Source organism: Camelus dromedarius, chromosome 8, assembly GCF_036321535.1.
Source record: "Camelus dromedarius isolate mCamDro1 chromosome 8, mCamDro1.pat, whole genome shotgun sequence".
Taxonomy (NCBI): domain Eukaryota; kingdom Metazoa; phylum Chordata; class Mammalia; order Artiodactyla; family Camelidae; genus Camelus; species Camelus dromedarius.
Genome location: NC_087443.1, coordinates 42,769,848 through 42,789,486, shown reverse-complemented (window position 1 = coordinate 42,789,486; position 19,639 = coordinate 42,769,848). Strand labels below are relative to the sequence as shown.

The 19,639-nt window shown below is 36.9% G+C and overlaps 1 protein-coding gene across 2 annotated transcripts in view; it reads right to left on the bottom strand.

Annotated features, from left to right (window-relative positions):
* The window catches only part of IPMK (inositol polyphosphate multikinase), a 36,868-nt gene extending 17,666 nt beyond the window's left edge, over positions 1–19,202 (bottom strand). The window contains exons 1-3 of one of the 2 annotated variants that reach the window (XM_064488170.1): positions 18,652–19,202; positions 6,744–6,829; positions 2,330–2,426 (exon numbers count right to left, since the gene is read on the bottom strand). In XM_064488170.1, coding sequence (XP_064344240.1) covers positions 2,330–2,426; positions 6,744–6,829; positions 18,652–18,841 — 373 coding nt within the window. In that variant the 5' untranslated portion in view covers positions 18,842–19,202. The remainder of the gene's footprint in view (positions 1–2,329; positions 2,427–6,743; positions 6,830–18,651) is intronic. The other variant, XM_031461310.2, reaches the window with a different exon arrangement.
* Positions 19,203–19,639: the final 437 nt, after the last annotated feature.

The window sequence follows — 19,639 nt, the reverse complement described above, 5'->3', positions numbered from 1 at the left end:
CTTATAAGGCAATGCCACAGACTGGACAATAAAGGACACTTTTTCAGCTAAGCCCCTCTGGGTATAGAGTGGGGCTGTATTTTTCAATTTTTAGGTAAACAGAAAATATGTTTTAAAATTCATCCAAAAAATCTGACAGACTAAGAACAAGATAATGTTCTGTCTGGATAGTTTAGGGTCATTTTGACCAAGGCCAAGGAAACAAATCAAACTATATTAATATGATGTTTGGAAAATAATTATGATATGACTATTTGATATGATGTAATGTGCAAGTAAAGATAGATTTCTGAATATTAAAACTAAATAACTAGATTTACTTTCTTCTAATTCTGAAAAAGCTCTATTTAGGACAACAGATTCTGATGAAGCTAGTCTGCCAGAGATCCAAGGACTGGCATTTGTGAACCTCAGACCTAAGAAAGCTATTCTGTAAAACTTAGTCTTGGTATTTGTATAGTAAATAAAGAGGGTATCTATTTTTCAGAAATACATGGATCTCTTTATAAAAGGTCACACTGACTAGAAATACAGTTTAATTTAAAGGGCTATGGCCATAAGAGACAAATCTATTATTTACTTATTAATTATGGAATGTATATATTGAATTTCTATAGTTTCTTAATTTTTTGAGGTAAGAATCATGAAAATAACTACCAGGTATTCCAAAATACACCACTTCATGCTGTTATAAGTAGACTATTAAGTAACATTTCTCAGTGGCTATACCAATGACATGGTTAGCATACTCAAAATATTTATATACTCCATGCTGTTGATGATAGTATATCTAAGATTATACAAGGTTATTATGAATGAAAAGCTTTTTTATTTTAAATTTATTTTCTATTTAAATATATATAATTAAATACAATTAACTTAAATATAAATTAAATTAAATACTAATGTTGCTTTCTAATACATTAAGCATAAAAAATTCTACTGCTAGAATATAGTCCTGATACTCTGAGGCAGAAAATTTCCCAGTATCAAAGGAGAAAGAATACAATTATTTGAAATACTGTGGAAAAATTGAAAGACCTACAAGTAGCTAAACAGTAAAAATGAGACAAGGAAAGGAAAGACAAGGGAGAGGATATCTAGGTATCTGAAGGAAGATTTACTCCGACCCCTTAATGAATATTACTGATTACATAAATCATTAGAACACAGGCCCCAAGTGTCATCAACCTCTTTCCCACTGTATCTAGGTAATGGCCACCATCTTCATTTCTGAACCTCCCAAAAGGGAGAAAAGGCCTGGTGGTGAATCCTGCTCATCTTAAAAACCAAATGGAAAAACAGGAGGCCTTGCTTCTGTGTTTCACATCAATCATCAGCCATTTCTGAAAGCAACAGAAGCTGAAAGTAGAAGGAATTACAAATAGAGACACTGAGCCTTCAAATGTAAAGTAAAGGGGGAGGAAGGGAACAGCTTATTTCAGTCCATGCTTCCTGAAATTTGACTAGTAACTAGATTCAGAAACCTACCAATAAATTAGGCTGGAGATTATATTTGAGAGCTCTCAATTTGCTCAAACCTACTTGAAGATACACTTTTTTATTCCTCCAAGTAAATACCAATAAAAGGCTTCTGATGGTACACATTCTAGGCATTTACATGCTTATAAACAAATAAAATGAGATTTAAAATCTATACAACTAGCCCCAAATCTTAAAATAATTACAACAAATGTTTTATCTTAAAAAGAAAAGAAAAAAAAACCCACTGTTCATTCATGTTCTAAGTTTTGCTAATGGTGCTTGCACAACTCTATGAATACACCAAAAACTACTGAATTGTATACTTTAAAAGGGTGAGTTTTACGATACATAAATTATATCTCAATAAAACTGTCATTAAGATTTAAAAGAAAAAATTCCCACTGGTCAGCACATTCTTATGTTTCTCTCAAGTTATAATAACTTGCTGAGCAAACTGGCTGTACTTTCTATACTTATTATTCTGGATTATAAGAAATAGACAAAGCTATGTAAAACTCTACCCTGAGCACATAAGAAAAGATGTCCAAATAAAAAGAGAGAGAGAGAAAAAAGGTCAAGAAATAATAAATTGTCATTAATTTATTACTATGTAAAGTACATTAATGCAAACCACAGTATTCTACTAACATTTAAGAAAATAATTGTTTTCATGATCCCATGTGCTAAAGATGTCAAAAGTATTAACTTTTCTTTAATGAAGAGAAATGGTAGAAAGACACATATATTCTGTTTTTATAATACTAGGCCTAACTTTATATAAAGCCTTCTAAAAAGCCCCTCTCATGAATTAAGACTAAAGGATGGATTTTAAGGAAAAGATTACCATTTGGAGCAGTGGGAGGTGACCAGGTGCCATAGTATTTTGGCAAATATTTTCGTAGCTCTAGAAGGACACCATCGGTACAATCAGCAGCATAAACCTGAAGCAAAGAGAAATACAACATATGCATGTTAATTTCTCATAATTCTTTATCATTACCCTACACATTTCTCAAAAAAAAACTGTTGAGTCTGGCATAAGTTTTAATTGGAAGTAAACTTGGGATAAGAAAAAAAAAAGATTACTGTGTGTCTCCAATGAAAAACTATGTATTGTTTAGAGTGCATTCTTCTTGGTTATCTAATTCTAGCCTTTCACTGTCCTTGAACTGTTTTACAACAAAGTAGTAGATAACTCTTAGCAAAAGCAAAAATATTCTTGTCTATAAACATGTAAATAAATTCTGGCCAGAGGAGGTTCAACTGATTTCCCTTCAATCCCAAAGAAGGGGAGATTTTAGTGTTCTTAGGTACACTCATTTCAACTTCTCTTTAAGCCATATAAATTTGTGCTTCTTTTGACTTCTCTTTTGAACCAGTTTTAACATTTGCCTAGTTCCCTCATTAAATGAGTTTAACAAAATCTTTACCACATATTTATTTTATACCTGTAAGGAAACTAATTTTACCTTAAAAGTATCCTTTAACTCAATGTGAGTCTAATTATTGCTCATTTAATTCTTTGATTTGTAAACAGTAATAATTCTAGAAAATACTAGAAATGTCCAGATATCCTGGAACTAGATTCTTAATTTTTTTTCCCAGGAGAGAAAGAAAATATTTTTTGTTTTAAAAAAACTTGCAAGACATCTTATCCCATTAACTCTTGCCAAATATGATCTACCTAATTATCCAAAATCATTTAAGTTTACTAGTGAAAATAGTTGTGAAATCTCAGTACTAGAATTCTAATTATATATGTCAAACCATATTCATGTCAAGTAGTTATATACAACATAATTCTACAGAATAAACTCAAGTATGACAGAAACTCTCCAAATATCCATGGGATACACTGTGTTTCCCAGCTTCCCCTACTGAAATATGAGCAGAAGTGATATCAATCACTTCTGGGCCAAGGTAACTGAGAGCAGGGTGTACTTTATCATCTCTCTGTTCCTGGCACAATGACAGCGAGGATGCAGAGTGTTCATAATGACTGAACAACAAGATGGAGGAACGAAGTATATCTCCATCTACTTACCTGAAGAAGTCCACGATGTATTTCTAAATGAAAAGGTAAAAGAACTGGAAGAGTAGAAAGGTAAACTTTCTCTTCTTCAAATATTTTTTTAAAGTAGTAAGACTGGTATTTACTCCAACATGCCAAACAAGATAACCTAAAAATTTTCTATCCAGAAATGCAGGATAAAATATAATAAATGTTTTCTAAACACACAGCATTTTACAAAATACTATGAAGGTAATAATGTAAAAATATAATCCATTTTTTACTATCACATTAACAAAGGAAAAATCAAGATATTTAAGAAACTGAATCACTAGATAAAAAATATATCCCTTCCTAGGAAAAAAGGATGGAAATCAGGAAAGGAAGAAAGAAAAAAAGAGATAGAGACAAGACAATAGGTGGCTCTGATCAATTAATAGGTAAGTTCTAGCAAGCCTTTAAGAAAAAAAATCCTGATCTGATAAAAGTTCTTCTACAAAATAAAAAAAGAAATGCCTCTCAACTTATTTTATGAAGCTAAAAGAAATTTGGTGTCAAAACCAGACAAGGACAGTATGTGAAGAAAATAGTTCAATCTCATTTATAAGCAAAGCTGGAAAAAATCTTAAATAAAACACCAGCAAACAAAATCCAGTAATGCATATTATTAAAAACCAAATTTAAAAAGACATGTCTAAGTAGGTTTTACTGCAAAAATGAAAGGTAATGTAATATTAGAAATCTATTATAGCATTTACCACATTAAGGAATTAGAAGAGGAAACTCATGACCATTTCAATAGATACAGAAAAGGTAACTGAAAAATATTCAATACTCATTTGTATTTGAATTGTTCCTTGAAATAAAAATAAACATTATATATCTTCCCCTTCCCCAAGAAGCTGATCTGAACCAACTGCATCAATGGGGGTTCCTTGTCCTCTTGCCATTGTCTCTCACTGGTCCAAGAGACACTGGAGGGTAGAAGAGTTGAGGTCAAGTTATGTACTTCTCTAGCCTTATCAGTTCATGTCTACTCATAAAGTTAGCCTCCCTGAGTTCCAGAAACCACTCCCTCTCCTTGCCTGTTCAGGCCCAGGGATGGTATAGCATTATCGCTTGCAGGTGGCCTTAAACTCTGACCACACCTTTGTAAACAGTCTTCTTATTAAACTGACAGAGTGTACCATTTGCTCCTTGACAGAATCTTGACTCACACAGAAGATAATTTCCTTAACCTGGGAAGAAGTACTTCTCAAAAACCTTTAAAGTCATACTTTAATGGGGAAATGTTAGAAGCACTTCTGCTAAATGAGAGGAAGATGCCCCCATCATTGCTACAATTCAGCAATGAACTGGAAGTCCCTGACAGAAGTAAATGGATTCCAAAGGAACAAACAAGACTTCCAATCACAGAAGATATACCTGTCTATAGAGAAAAAAATTAGAATTGTTAGAGAATCGCAGATAAATGAGTTAATAAGAGTTCCAAGAGATTACTATATATAAGAGCACTATACAAACATCTATTTCATTCTTATATATTAGCAACCATTGCAAAACTAAATTTAAAAGTTTATAATAGAAACAAAAAATAAGGCACCTAGTATAAACCCAACAAATTATGTGTGAGACTTTTATAGAGTAGATATAAAATACTTTCCTCAATAAAGAGGCAGTGTAAGTATATTCTAAGAGCAAATTCTAGAGCCAGACTATGTATGTTCAAATCCGGGGGCCATAATTAACTATTTGAATGATCTTGGTCAAACTATTTAGCTTGTACTTTTTTTTTTCACTTGCACCTACATTTAAGCGCTAAAGTTATAAAATTCTTAGAGGAAAACAAGCATAAACTTTCATGATTTTAAATATGACACCAAAAGCACAAGTGACGAAAGAACACAAACTAGACTTCAGAATTTAAAGTCCGCACTTCAAAGGACACTAACAATACAGTGAAAAGATAACCCAAAGAATGGGAGAAAATATTTACAAGCCACGTATCTGATTAGGGATTTGTACCTAAAGTATGGAAAAAACTCCCACCATTAAATAAAGACAAGCCAATAAAAAAAAGAGCAAAAGATCTGAACAGACATTATTCCAGAGAAAATATACACAATACATACATGAAAAGATGCACAACATCATTAGCCATTAGAGAAAAGAAAATCAAAACAATGAGATTAACACTTCATTCACTTGAATGTCCCTAATAAATAAATAAATAAATAAACTAATAAGTGCTGGTGAAGATGTGGAATCCTCATACATTAGTGATGAAAATGTAAAATGGGGCAGCAACTTTGGGAAACACTTTGACAGTTCCTCAATAAGTAGAATGTAGAATTATTATGACCCAGCAATTACAATCCTAGGTAAATACCCAAAGGATTGGAAACAGGTACTCAAACATTTATAGATGAATGTTCATAACAGCACTATCTACAAAAGCCAAAAGATGGAAATAACACAAATGTCTATTAATGGGTGAATGGATAAATAAAATGTGGAATGTATTGCATAATGGACTATTACTTAGCCATAAAAAGGAATGAAGTACTAATGCATAACATGAACCTTAAAACAACAAAAGAGGCTAAACACAAAAAGTCACATATTGTAAAACTCCATTTATATGAAATACCCTGAATAGGTAAGTCCATAGAAAGCAGATTGGTGGTTGGCAGGGATTGAGGAGAGGAAGGAATAAGGCATCATGGCTCAAATGGGACAGGGTTTTCTTTTGTGAGATGAAAATGTTTTGTAACTAGATAGAGGTGGTGGTTGCAAAATACTGAATGTTCTAACAAGTATTCCTAGTAACATGGTCCATTAGATGTCAAGTTTCTCCCTTTCCCCCTACCCTCCCCTCTGGAGTCCCACAGTACACATTAGCACATTTAAGGCTCTAAGAAATCCTTTAGTTAAAAAACAAAAACCACTTATTTAAACTCAGCATTTCTGAGAAATAGAGGTAGTCTCTCAGCTAAGTGTTTTTCAAAATGTAGGTCACAACCTATTAACTGAAATCAATTTAGTAGATCAGAATAAGGATCTTTAAAAAATGAAGTAAAATGGAAAATACTAGACTACATCAGTAAAGATAAGCACTGTCTTTCTTGAAGCTTTTGTTTTGGTCACATACACAGTATACTAGGACATGCTATTTTCTTACTAAGTCACCATGAGAAGACTATGAAAAACACCTTGAATACAACAAAACAAATCTTACCTCACTTACCATATTATAGAATTCCAGCTCTCTTGGACCCCTTGGAGGTGGCTGCAACTGTTTTAAAACTGTGCCATCTGGATGTTGTAGTATACCTATAGAACATAAAAATGGGTATTTTAAAATGCTTTAATAATGGTGTCTCTTGCATCACAGGATAAATTTGTTCCTAAAGTTACAGATAAACCACTTTCATAAAATCAACAGTTTCCTTTTACTTATTTCAGAAATTTTAACATTCAACCAACACATTTCAGTGCTTGTTCTATGTATTGCACAGCACCAGAACATGAATTCTAAACAGCTTGATTTTATTATCTCCAATAACCTGAGATATTCTAATAAATAGAACATATCTGTAAATTTTTATAGAAATTCTTTAGTAGTAGACTTTCCAGGGGATGTTAATTTATAGTTAAGAAGCAAGTTAAAAGTAAGTAGCATAAATTGATCCCACTTTTATAAACAGAAAGGAAAAAAATCCTGTTAACAATGGTCCTACATGAATTTCCTACTTCTAAAAATTCTTCCCTATTCAGATGCACTGTGTACAGCTGTACAGATAGTATGAGGGCACCTAGCCAACAGGAAAAGTGGGGGCTGAAATCACGCACTAGCCTGGAGCAGGAAGGGGCACCTTTTTATAATCTACCCACTCAAAGGGAAAACCTTTTTCTAAAGTCATCATACATGGACTAGCACTGGCTCTGTTCCTATGCCATGAAGACTCATTCCTAAGTTTATAATATTAAAATCATTAATTTTCATATATTGAGATTTCACAAAATCATGCAAGTTAGAACCCAAAAGAGTGCAAATAAATCTATTTACAATTTTGATAATATATGCCACTTAAGTTTCTATTTCTTTTGGCAAGTGTCAGGAATTTTTAATCATAACAAAAATGCAGAATTTAATCAACAGAGGCAGAAAGTATCTATCAAGAGATAGAGTCATCAAGTTATTTAAGACCCTGTTATAAAAGGAAGGTAAACATTAATCTATATGGATAAGACTGGTTGGTGAGCAGTCAAAAGATTCGGGGACTTCAAGAAGTAGTCTATTACACAGTTAAAAATTCCTGAAGAAAAATTGTCAGTAAAGGTTGGGGTGGAGAACAAGAAAGGCCTTTACTCTTATGGTAATAAACATTTTCTATGAAGATGAAGAATGGTAGATGCAAAGAAACCTTGTGGGTGGGAGGGTTGTGGAGCATTCATAAGTGACAAGAGAACCATGAAGCTTCCCTACCTTGGGACAGGCACCGAGTCTAGATATAGGTGAACATGCCATCAGACAAATACATTTTAGCAGGCAAGCAGAGATCAGCTAGACTGTAGACAACAGTGCGGAGTGGCAGGATGGATTACTGACAACAATCCTAACACAGAAACAGATTGCTTGGTCCAGCAATTTTCCCACACTACTCACTCTGCAAAACACCCCCTCTAAGTTTTTAGAGCAAGTAGCCATGGAGAAGAAGATGGTAATCCCAGGCATTCTCCCAGTTAGTGAATTCCAGGATCTAAAAGTAAACCAATAGTATCTTATACTTCAGCCAAATCCCTCGCAGCTAAAAAACTGTCAAGATAAAAAAGGAAGCGTCTTGGAAGGCTGAGCCAAACCAGATGAATTGAATCTAAGACTGTAGTCCAGCACCAGTTTAACTAAATTCTAGGGGGAATATGATTTATCAGCCCTACACAGAGGAAAGGGCTCATACTCTTTATGTGGAATAATAGTACATTTCACTCCCTACTGTTCTTTAAGATGTCTAAAATCCAATTTAAAAAATTATGAGACATAACAACAACAAAAACAGGAAAATGTGATAATCAAACGTAATCCAATAGAAGCTGACACACAAATGACCAAGTATTAACAAAGAAAGATGTTAAAACAATTCTAAGTATGCATAAGAAATTATAAGAAAAATGGATATAAATGTTGAATAGATGAGGTATTTCAGGAAAGAAATGGAACGTCTAAAAAAGAACCAAAATAAATTCTAGAGCTGAAAACACACAGCATCTGAAATAAAAATTTCAATTGATGGATTAAGAATGAACGTAAAGGAAGATCAATACTAAACATCTAAATTAATGTAATGAGAGAAAAAATATCTAAAAAGATAAAAGCATTAGAAACCTGTAGGATAATATCACACATTCTAACAAATTCATAGTTGAAGTATGGTAAGGAGACAAGACAATGGGTCAGAAAAAAATTCTGGATTCCACTTCTATGTAGGATACAGAAAGCTGGAAGAGTATCATTTCCATGTAAAAACAAGAAAAAGCTAGATAATCTACAAAATCATAACTTTTCTTGAAACCATCAGAGCACTGAGATTGTAAACAACAAACATGTAACCTAAGGAAAGACACACACCACTATTAAAGGCAGGGTGAGAGAACATTCTTGCTTGTGACAGAGCATGGCAAGAAGATGGGGCCACCTTACAAGGCAGTAAGAATAATTTAGCTAATATTTTTTAACAGATAGCTAAAGGCCAAATGTAGGTTAGAGAGATGGTACAAAACTCTGAGAAGTGCAAACACTTGCAGCATCTTTTCCAGCAACCCCCTCCCCTTCTACATCAAGGCAAAACAAAAACAAAACAAAACAAAACAAAACAAAACAAAAACAAACAGAAAATAAAAACAGAAAAAGCAACTCTTAAAGGTACAGACCTTGAAGCTGCAGAGATCACTACTGTAAGCAGTAGCATAGGGGGTCACCAGAGGAAGAGAACCCACGCCTTTCTTGACATAAGTTATTTTTGGCCTAAGTCGTTTTGAGATGTAAGCCTGTCCACAATCCTTGTCCTTGAACAATTAAAGATCTTAAGGAAAGGGAGGGAATGTAGGAACAAAGGAAAAGTAGTCAAGAAACAATAGTTCAGCAATAAATTATAAAAAAAAAAAAGAGTCCTAGTTCCTCCTCAAGGAATATACATAACAATCTGACACTCATCTTTGAATTCTTCAGGAACTGAAGCCCCCATGAAGGATGGAAAGATGATGTTGACCTTTGCTGACCCTTGTGACTTCAATCAATCATCAAAGCTTGGTCTCTGGGTCTTTACCCCAATTCTATACCGAATTCTCTTCTGCCCAAGCCTCTTCATGAACATGCATGTAGCTTAGCTTAAAACTTTTCCAGTTTTGCTGTCCTGGGAGACACTGCTTTGGGAAAGACCCCTGGTGTTCTCCCTACCCGCTGCAAGTAATAAACCCATCCTTCTCCGGATCTTTGGCTTGGCTGTATCTTTTGGATTGACACCCACCAAGAGGCAAGCCCAGTTTTTCAGGTACCATTACTACAGGAAAAAAAGATCCTCCCAGAACCTTTTCCTCTGTGAACAAAATTCTTAAATTTCTGGGGTAAGGACTGTAAATCATGTTGCCCCCCAAGGCACAGGTAATCCACTGTGGATGAGGAAATGGTTAAAAAAAATATCCTCTAATGCTGGGTGGGGACAAGAAGAGAACAGAAAATCACAGGTCTCCTATTACTGGAGGAGGGGAAAAGAAATTTATGTAAAGTACTTGCTAAAGAGTTTGATAACCACATTAAAAAGGGGCAGGATCACTGAAAAAGTCACATGCCATGACTCAGGGTCAGAGGGTCTACCTAATGTTGAAGCTGGACCAGAACAACAGACAATACCACTATACCTAGCATCAGCCTACTAATCACCAAATAATAAGCACAGCAGTCTACACTTGGAGGAGGGGCATGGACATGGAGAAAAACCATCTCTGAGGCATGGGTACATAAGAAGGCCTAAAACAGAAGGTTAGACAGGAATATTGAGAAAAATCCTCTGGCAAATCAGCCCTACTCTAAACATAAGATTACAAAAGAGGAATTTCAAGCCCATGGTATGCTGAAGGTATACTGGTCTGCTCAGACTTTTGAAATAAAATACCATAGACTAGATGGCTCAAAACAACAAAAACCTATTTTCTCACAGTCCTAGAAATAAAAGTCCCAGATTAAGGCACCAGCCACCTCGGTGAGAGCTGTCTTCCTGACTTGTAGACAGCCACCTTTTCACTTTGTCCTCCAACGGTGGAGATGAGACAGGAGGGAAGGGGACAGGGCACAACCACTCAAGTAATGACAGCAATTTAACACCAAAATGGTGGAAGATTCACCTCCTAGTTGACCTTAAGGATTAAGAGGTTTAACTCCTAGTAGACCTTGAGCTTCATTATATGCTCACTGTAACAGCAAGATCAAATAACATGCCCGCAGGCGCCATGACAGCCCCAAGGCTAACCACAAAAGGCCAAAGAATGGACAGTGGCCCAATTCCTGGGGATCTCAGCCCCTTCCGCAGGGCAGTTGGAATGTTCTTACCTGTAGGCTCGTGAAGCTACTGAGCCCAGAAAAAGTAGCAATACCACGCCTAGCAGCCCTTTTCGCTCCCTCCTCTTTGGAGTTGGCCCACACTCTGTCTATGGAGCATGTACCTACTTCTACTTTAACCTGAGCACCCAATTCCCACACCTCTTTCTTTGCCTTTCTCTTGCCTTACACTCTATGCAGTACGCATCTCTCTAAATAAATCTACCTTTACTCAATGGTGGCTCGCACTTGAATTCTTTCCTGCACAAAGCCAAGGACCCACACTTGGCGGGGCAAGTTCCAGGGGCTCAATCGAGACCTGGGACACGGCCCTCCTCACGCCCCACATCTGGCCCTCCTCAAGCCCCACATCTGTTTTCCTGCATCAGGGAGAGAGATAAAGCATGCTCTCTCAGGTCTATTTCTGTAAAGACAATAATCCTATTGGACCAGGCCATACCCTTATGGTCTCATTAATCTTAATTACCTCCATAAAGGCCCTATTTCCAAATACAATCATATTGTGGGTTGGTGTTTCAATGTATAGTATTTTGGAGCACACAACATTCAGTTCATAACAGAAGGTAACTGTAACAACAACAAAATTCAAACTTGGCTCCACTCCTGACTAGACTGGTTCAATCCCCAACATTAACAGCCTAGCAGAAGAAGCGTATTCATTTCAGGCATAAATACTGTTTGCCTCAGTTGCTTCAGGCCTACATATAATGTCCAGATTTTAATAAAAAATTAGAAGTCATACGAAAAAGCAAGGGGAAAATCACTATCAAGAGATAATACAACACACAACAATTTTAGAGACGACACTGATATTAGAATTATCAAACCTCCCACTTCCCAAATCTGGGGCAATTCGAGCATCAAAATAAGCAGCAACAAAAAGGAGTAAGATCCATCCACTGAAGTTTGAAAAAATCTATTAGTCCATCCTACCAATTAAAGAAAGAAAGTGAGAAGCAAAACCTATATTCCTTAAAGAAGAATGCCAACTAACAAGTGTAACAGGAATCAGAGAGTAGAATATTAGCATTTTCCAATATAGTAATAAGTGAGTTGTTCAAATATTGTAAATGGATGCTTGTAACATTTGGTGAAAACTTTGATGTCTCAAAATATTCCTCTCAAATTATTTACTTACAATAGTAAAAATGAAAACTTTACGGTGGAAAAATCAGGCAGACTTCATTTAACCAGGTGATCAAAGTTATATCATCAATAATGCACCTGAGATCCTGCACTTTATGATATGATGCTTCAAGAAAACATAATTCAACTAGTATTCTTATGAAAAAATGCATTCATCTGAATCTAATCATGAGGAAATAACCAGACAAACTTAAAGGATATTCTGAAAAGCCATATGCCTTACTCTTCAAATATTTCAGTTATGAAAGATAAAGAAAAAGTAAAAAATGGCTCTAAATGACAGGCAACTAAAGGGTCATCTAAAAATGAAATGTGTAGTCTTAGATGGGGAAAATTTGCTATAAAGGATATTACAGAAATAATGGCAAAAGCCAAACATTAAATATTCTGGATTTGCTAATTTTACCACGGTTTGGTAAGAAAATGTTTTTATTTTTAAGGGATACACAATTATTTAGAGGAAAGGAGTCACAATGTCTGCAATTTTATCTTAAATGGTTCTGCAAAATAGCTACCATACACAGAGAATGATAAAGTAAGTGTGGCAAAATATTAATAATAGGTAAATCCAAATGAATGGTAATGTTCATTGTATTATATGTGCAACTTTTCTCTGAGTTTGAAATTTTTCCACACACACAAAAATTCTTTAAAAAGGCAGTACCATTTACAGTAGCATCAAATACTTAGGGAAAATCTAGTCTAAGACCTCTACACTGAAAACTATCAAAGGCCTAAATAAATGGAAAGATACACCATGTTCAAATACTGGAAGACTCAGGATTATGAAGAAATCAAATGTCACCAAAGCTATCTACAGATTTAAAGCAGACACAAAATCTTATCAGGTTCCTTGGGAAAAATGACAAGCTGATTTAAAATCTAGATGGAAATGCAAAGAGTCAGAAATAGTCAAAAACAATCTTGGAAAAGAACGTGGGATGCTTGGTCTACAGTACAAGACTTACAAAGCAGCTTAGGTTAAGATAGTAAGGTATTATTGCTAGGATAAACAAATAAATCAGTGAAAATAAGAGTCCAAAAGCAAATTCAGGAAATTGATTGAAAGAACTGGGAAATATATGCACAACAAAGTACAAATGAGATGTAGAAAAGAATGTGGAGGCACTCTACGAACTGACAATACTACTTCTAGGATATACTCTTAAATTTAAAAAGCAAAGTGCAAAACAGTATATATACAGCATAATACTTTCTGAGTCAAAAGAAAGGGAATTAAGAAAAACTTACTTAGATCTGCTTATTTCTGCAACAAGAAACTCAGAAAGGATAAATCTGAAAACAACAAAATTGGTTTACCTACAAGGGATGCTGAGGAATGAGGCAGTGATAATGTACCTTTCTGGAAAGTTTTGACTTTTGGATGTATTTTAATTTTATAGGCATTCAAAAGTATATCATTGAAAGAAGGGAACCTAATTTAAACCCAAAACAAATAAATCCATCTGCAGTTCAAATGAATAATACTACCATCGACAAAAGGGGAGTAAAAATAACCAAACCAAACCAAAAACCTAATCCAAATAACTTCTGAAGAGTTTCCAACCACACATGCCCTCAGTATAAGGGAATCTCATCTTGAATTCTTTATCCTAGGTTTGTTTTCTACAGTAGTATGGGTATAGAAACTCTGAAAATCATAGGATTAAGAAAAAAAAAATATTACTGGGAGCCAGGTTCTCACTGAGGTAGATGGGAAACACAAATTTAGAATCAGGAAAGGAAAAGAACTCTGTGAAGCTGAAATAAAATTGGAAGTATCAGTATGCAATTATGATTTCCAAACTATTTACATATACGTTTTAGTTATGTCCACTGTAAAGGCCTTGAAGCAATGACACCCCAGTGGCAATGAACAAACCTGAACCCAGATCTTGGTTTCTAAATACCATTTCTTCTAAAAATGAACCAGGGCTCCTTGGAGAAATGGCTGGTTCTAGAGCTAGGAAGGGAAGGCATGAGATAAGTCAAAAACAACTTGTGACAGAAAGGAAGGAAGTACTCCCACTGGCCAAATCTGGGACAATTTGAATAGCAAAGTAAACAAGTTCTATAATGGGTTATGACACTTTATAAAATAAGAATCCATGACTCCAATCTGATCATAAAAAGAACATACATACATAGGAAGTAGTAAGAGGACTATTTCTTTTTTTCCTTTTTACTGATGTATAGTTGACTCACAATATTAAAATATTAGTTTTAGGTATACAACAGAGTAATTCAATACTTTTATTATTACTTTATTATATTTGTATTATACTCCATGCAAAGTTATAAAGGAAGTGGTAGAATTGGAAAAATCACAATTTTTCAACTATCAGAGTAAAGACCGCTTCAGGCAAGAAACATGAAAAGATGCCAAATCTAGGAGTGAAGTATGATTAGTACCCTGATATCTGGATGGTTTTAAAGTATCTCTCCACAGACGGCTCATTAGTTGCAAGGTGGAAAATACTAACTATTTACTGGAGAATCCAGACCACACTTGGACCAGATGATCAAATTAATAGCACTAACAGTGGACAGACAGATATTGTGGACCTCCAGATGTGATACCTTAAGAACATAACTGTAAATGTTCAAGCCAGAAATGTATCACCTGCATCTCATTATAAAAATCCATCAGAAATCCAAATTAAACAATATTTTATAAAATAACTAGCCTGTACTCTTAACAATGATATTATATATATATAAAAAAAGGCTGAGAAACAGTTACAAATTAAAGAATTTTGAGAGACATGACAATTAAATGCAATAAATGACACTGGACTAGATCCTATGCCAAAAAATAAATACGATAAAAGGCATTACTAGAACAGCTGACAAAATTAGGATATGGAGAACAGATTAAAGCACTAAATCACTGTTAAATTTTCCGTACTTAATAAACATGCTGTGGTTACAGAAATATACACTAAAGTATATTCTTAGGAAATACACACTAAAGTATTACTGTGTAAAAGGGGCATGATATATGTAACCCTGCTTTCAAATAGTTCAGAAGAAATACATAATACATATATAGAGATAAGTTTGGCAAAATGTCAAATTCTTTGTATTGTTCTTGCAACTTTTCTGTTAAGTTTAACTTATTTTAAGGCAATTTCAGAGGATATATAATAGACTAGAGTAAGCCAAAATAGTTGTCGGTTTCTCCCCAAAACATTGTCCATTAAAATTCTTCTTTTCCCTGTAGACTATCTCATTTCTATATTCTAAGTTGGACCAGGAAACAAATACCAGATTTCAACCATTTGTTTAACACTTCAAGAACTTTTGAAAGAAATTAATGGTACATGTTAAATATTAAAACAGAAAAAGGATTTTATGCTTTGGTGAACTTTGGGAATTTAAATTGAAAGCAATTACACTTTTTGTGAAACATTTCTATAGAAAAAGTTGTATAAGGTGCAAAGTATACTATAATGTACAAGAAAGTTTAATGTTATTTATAATAGCAAAAAAATGGTGAAAATCTAAAATTCTATTACCAGAGGAATAGTTAAATTGATACATCCACTGTAGAATGCAAGTTTTTTAAAGGAACAAAGTAGATATCACAAGCACATACCACATATGCCACATGATACAGAATGAAAGCAAAAAGTTGCTGATTGATATACATGCACATTTGTACAAAAAAATCAGAATTGCATTAATGCGTAATGTACATGTCCAGAAACAATGGTCTGAAAGTTAGCAGTGTTAGAGATTGCCCTGGGAGAAGAACAGGGGAAAAGGTTCTACTATATTCTTTGAATTTTTTCCCTAAAAGATCATGTACTGCTTTTATAGTTTTAAAAAGCAAATTACTTTGTATTCTTAAAGGTAAGATTCAAATATACTTTGATGAAATGATTTCATTGAAGAACATGAAATACAACTGTGATATCAGGGCTATCACATACTCTTTTTTATTACTTAGCTATAATGATATAATAAGATCTATTTTTCTGTTCAAGTACCTTTGTGCTATTGGTTCCATGTTTTTAATTTTTAATCTAATAAAGCCAACAACTCCTTTTTGGAAACAGGCAAAATATCAATCCTAAATTGAAAACCCTGGTTAAGTAAAGTAATAAAAATTAAAAACAAAGCAAAACAAAAACAAACATCCCCAATGTCTTTAAGATAGCTTATTCTGAGAATTTCAGCTGACAGCCAAAGCAAAGTATGATCTACACAATGTACTTTACAAGTGATTTATGACAGGAAAGATACAATAAATTCCTGAACTTTGAATTTACTGACCATTTGTTACTCATTTTATAAATAAGGAAGATTATCATCATTCAGGTGTCCTTTCACTAACAATATATGCAAGACTGTGTAAATAATTGATAATTAAGTTCAACAAATATTTATTAGGTTGCTAGCAAAATGTTTGAGGTATTGTGCACTGGTGATACAAAGACAGTTCCTAGTCAAGAGAACTTTACAAAACTGAAAGAAATATGTTTACTTTAAATTAAATATAATAAAAAATAAAATAAAGGACTCCAGACTCTAGAATCTAAGCTACTCCTTTAATTTGGGTGACAAATTAACTCTTTCAGCCACTGTTTGCAAAGTAGTTTGAAGTCACATTCGGGGTACATTTGTATTAGTCAGAGATAACTCTCTGAACAGGATCACTATTACATGTTTTGATAACCAATGGTCACACTCAACTGCTTGTGTTTATGTTGGGATATTTTGTTTTTTCCCCTTTTGTACATAAGTTGTTTTTAGGGACCCTTAGGGAAACAATTATTTCTTCAGGCCTCTAGACTGAATGAATACTCAATAATACTAGGAATATTATTCTTACAATTGATTAATATAAATCAATAGGATGCCATATAAATCTATTAACGGTATTCCATAAATACTTGCAAACTTTCACTACCAGAAGTTACACACACCAGAATGTCTCTATGCTAAGGACCTTGAGAACATTACGTGTTTGTTTCCTTACCTGTGTGTACCAAAAACACTGTCAATTTTCACTCAACATTTTCGGAGTCTGAGCCCCAATTTGTGCACAAGTCCATGGCATGGAGATAAACAGATTTGGTCTCTAACCTCAAAGAACTAACAATTTAATGGGGAGAAAGACACACACATCTACACATCACTAACGTCTATATTTTTAAAGGAGAAAAGAAGTAGGTAAGGATAAAGGTAGTAGAAAACGTTGTTCTTTAAGAAATAACATACATATATCCAAATTCATCCATTTTCAAAAATCCTTGTTTGAGTTATCTGCAAGCACAATACACGGTGGAAAAAAAATGCTCTGAGGCAGAACCCTTGGTTTCCTGATTCTACACGGTAGCTGTGCGACTTTAGGCTTGTCACTTAACCAGCCTTGGCCTCAGTTATCTCGCCTAAAAATGTCAGTATTATCTTACCAGTCTAAACCTGAATCATCTTACCAGCACAAACCAAATTGTCCCTAGTGGCTTCCAGGTCCAAGGTCCGCATTACTCACATAGTCATCCATCAGATTCCCCAAGTAATCCATCATGGCCTAGGGAACCAGTGTGAGTAAACTAGGTGAATTACAGTTCCTAAACTGAACTTTTACATCATCAAGAAAATTAACCGAGATAGGCACTGTGCTTTAAACGCAGTGAGCTCGAAAAAAATCTATCACACAGGTCATGATAGTCTTATAAAGACGATCACGAGTATCTGAATGTATCATCTGTGTACCACTCTAGTACAACAGCAGGGTGTATTTCCTACCATGAATCCGAGTTTCACCATTACTGGAACCACGCCTCCCGAAGAAATCCAAAAGATACCAGAAAAACCTTTTAAGGGGGTGGGTAGAGATATCCCGGATAAGCCGAGACAAGCTTTCCAAAAATAAAAAAAATAAAAAAACCCCAAACAAACAAAACCCTGTTTTTTCCTTCCCCTCCAGCTATGCAGCTGCACCCAGAAGAGAAGCACTAGATCAGCATCATCTGCATTTCATTCCTTTTCTTTTGCAATACTAGTCACCCGCCTATAATAAACAGACCTTGTGCTCAGGGGAGAATTCACTTCCCCGTCCAGCAAAAAAAAAATGAAGTTCCTTATTTTCACTAACAACGAACGCCGTCTCCAATCAATACCCACCCTCCCTGGGGAGACCAGACACTCCTCTCCCCGCCACCTCCTGCTGCCGGCTTGACGCCCCACACCCCAGAAATCACCCACTTTTCGAGCCCCTGCTGCACGGGTCGCGAGGCTCTGGAGGAAAGCGAAAGAGACCCGGGGTGCGGCGTGAAGACCCGGAGGGGCGTCCAGCCCGGCGGTGAGCGCCAGGCTGCCTCGGCCGGTCGGGGGCTCGCGAAGGCGGAAGGGGTGCGGCGAGCCCCGCGCCACCCCCACTTACCTACTTTGTCCTTCCCGTACATGTGCCCGGCCACCTGATGCGAGAGGGGCACGCAGCCGTTGAGGAAGCGGAGCCTGCCGCCCGCCGACTTCGGGCTGCCCTCGGGGGCGGCCTCGCTCGCCGGTGAAGTCCGCATTTCTGGGGGGCCGGGCGCCTCGAGCCGGAGGGGGGATGGCGGCTCCGTTGCCATAACGGAGAGCTGAAGCGGCTGCGGCGGCGAGAGCAGGGAAAAAAATAGGGCGGAGGGAGGGGGCGCCGGAGAACCCGGGGGTCACTCAGGCTCGGCCGCGAGGAGGCCTGGGGGTTCCTGCGGCTGGTGCCCGCTGTGGGCCGGCGAGGGGGCCCATGACGCCGCGGAGGCGCGGGCGCTCCCCTGCCCAACTCTCTGCGGACCGCGGCTCCTGCTGCTGTGCCGCGGCGGCCGCCGGCCCCGCAGCAGCCTCGGAGACGGATCCCAGCCGATGAGCGCCGGCGGCGGCGCCCCGCGCTCCCTGGGGCCTTGACGGCGACGGCGGCCCCACCTCCCGCGCCCCTGCCCCTCCCCCTCCCGCCGTCCTCCAGTCCCTTTTACTGCCGCGCGCGCGTCAGCGCCGCCTGCCCAGCCGCCGCCGCCGAGAGCTTCCGACTGCGCGACCCGCGGCTGCCGCCGCTACTGAGCATGCCCAGAGGCCGCCCGACGGGACCCCCGCGGCGGGGCGCTCGCTGGGTGCTGCCCGGACGAGCGAAAGGCGACCTGGATGCCACGAACATGCTTGGCCTTTCTCATCCCCACTTCAACTGGCATTACAGTGCCGCCAGGGCTCTTGCGCCTTCAGTCATTCAGTGGGCGTTTCAGCGCTTTCTGAGGTCCACCTCAAAGACGCCAGGGGCTCCAGCTGTGTGGAGCGGTCAGTCACGCGTTAGGAGGCTTGGGAGGCAGTAGCTATGCCAACGGTGCCTTGAGAGATCACCCTTTATCTGCATTCACCTCCCTCTCCTTCCCCGCACA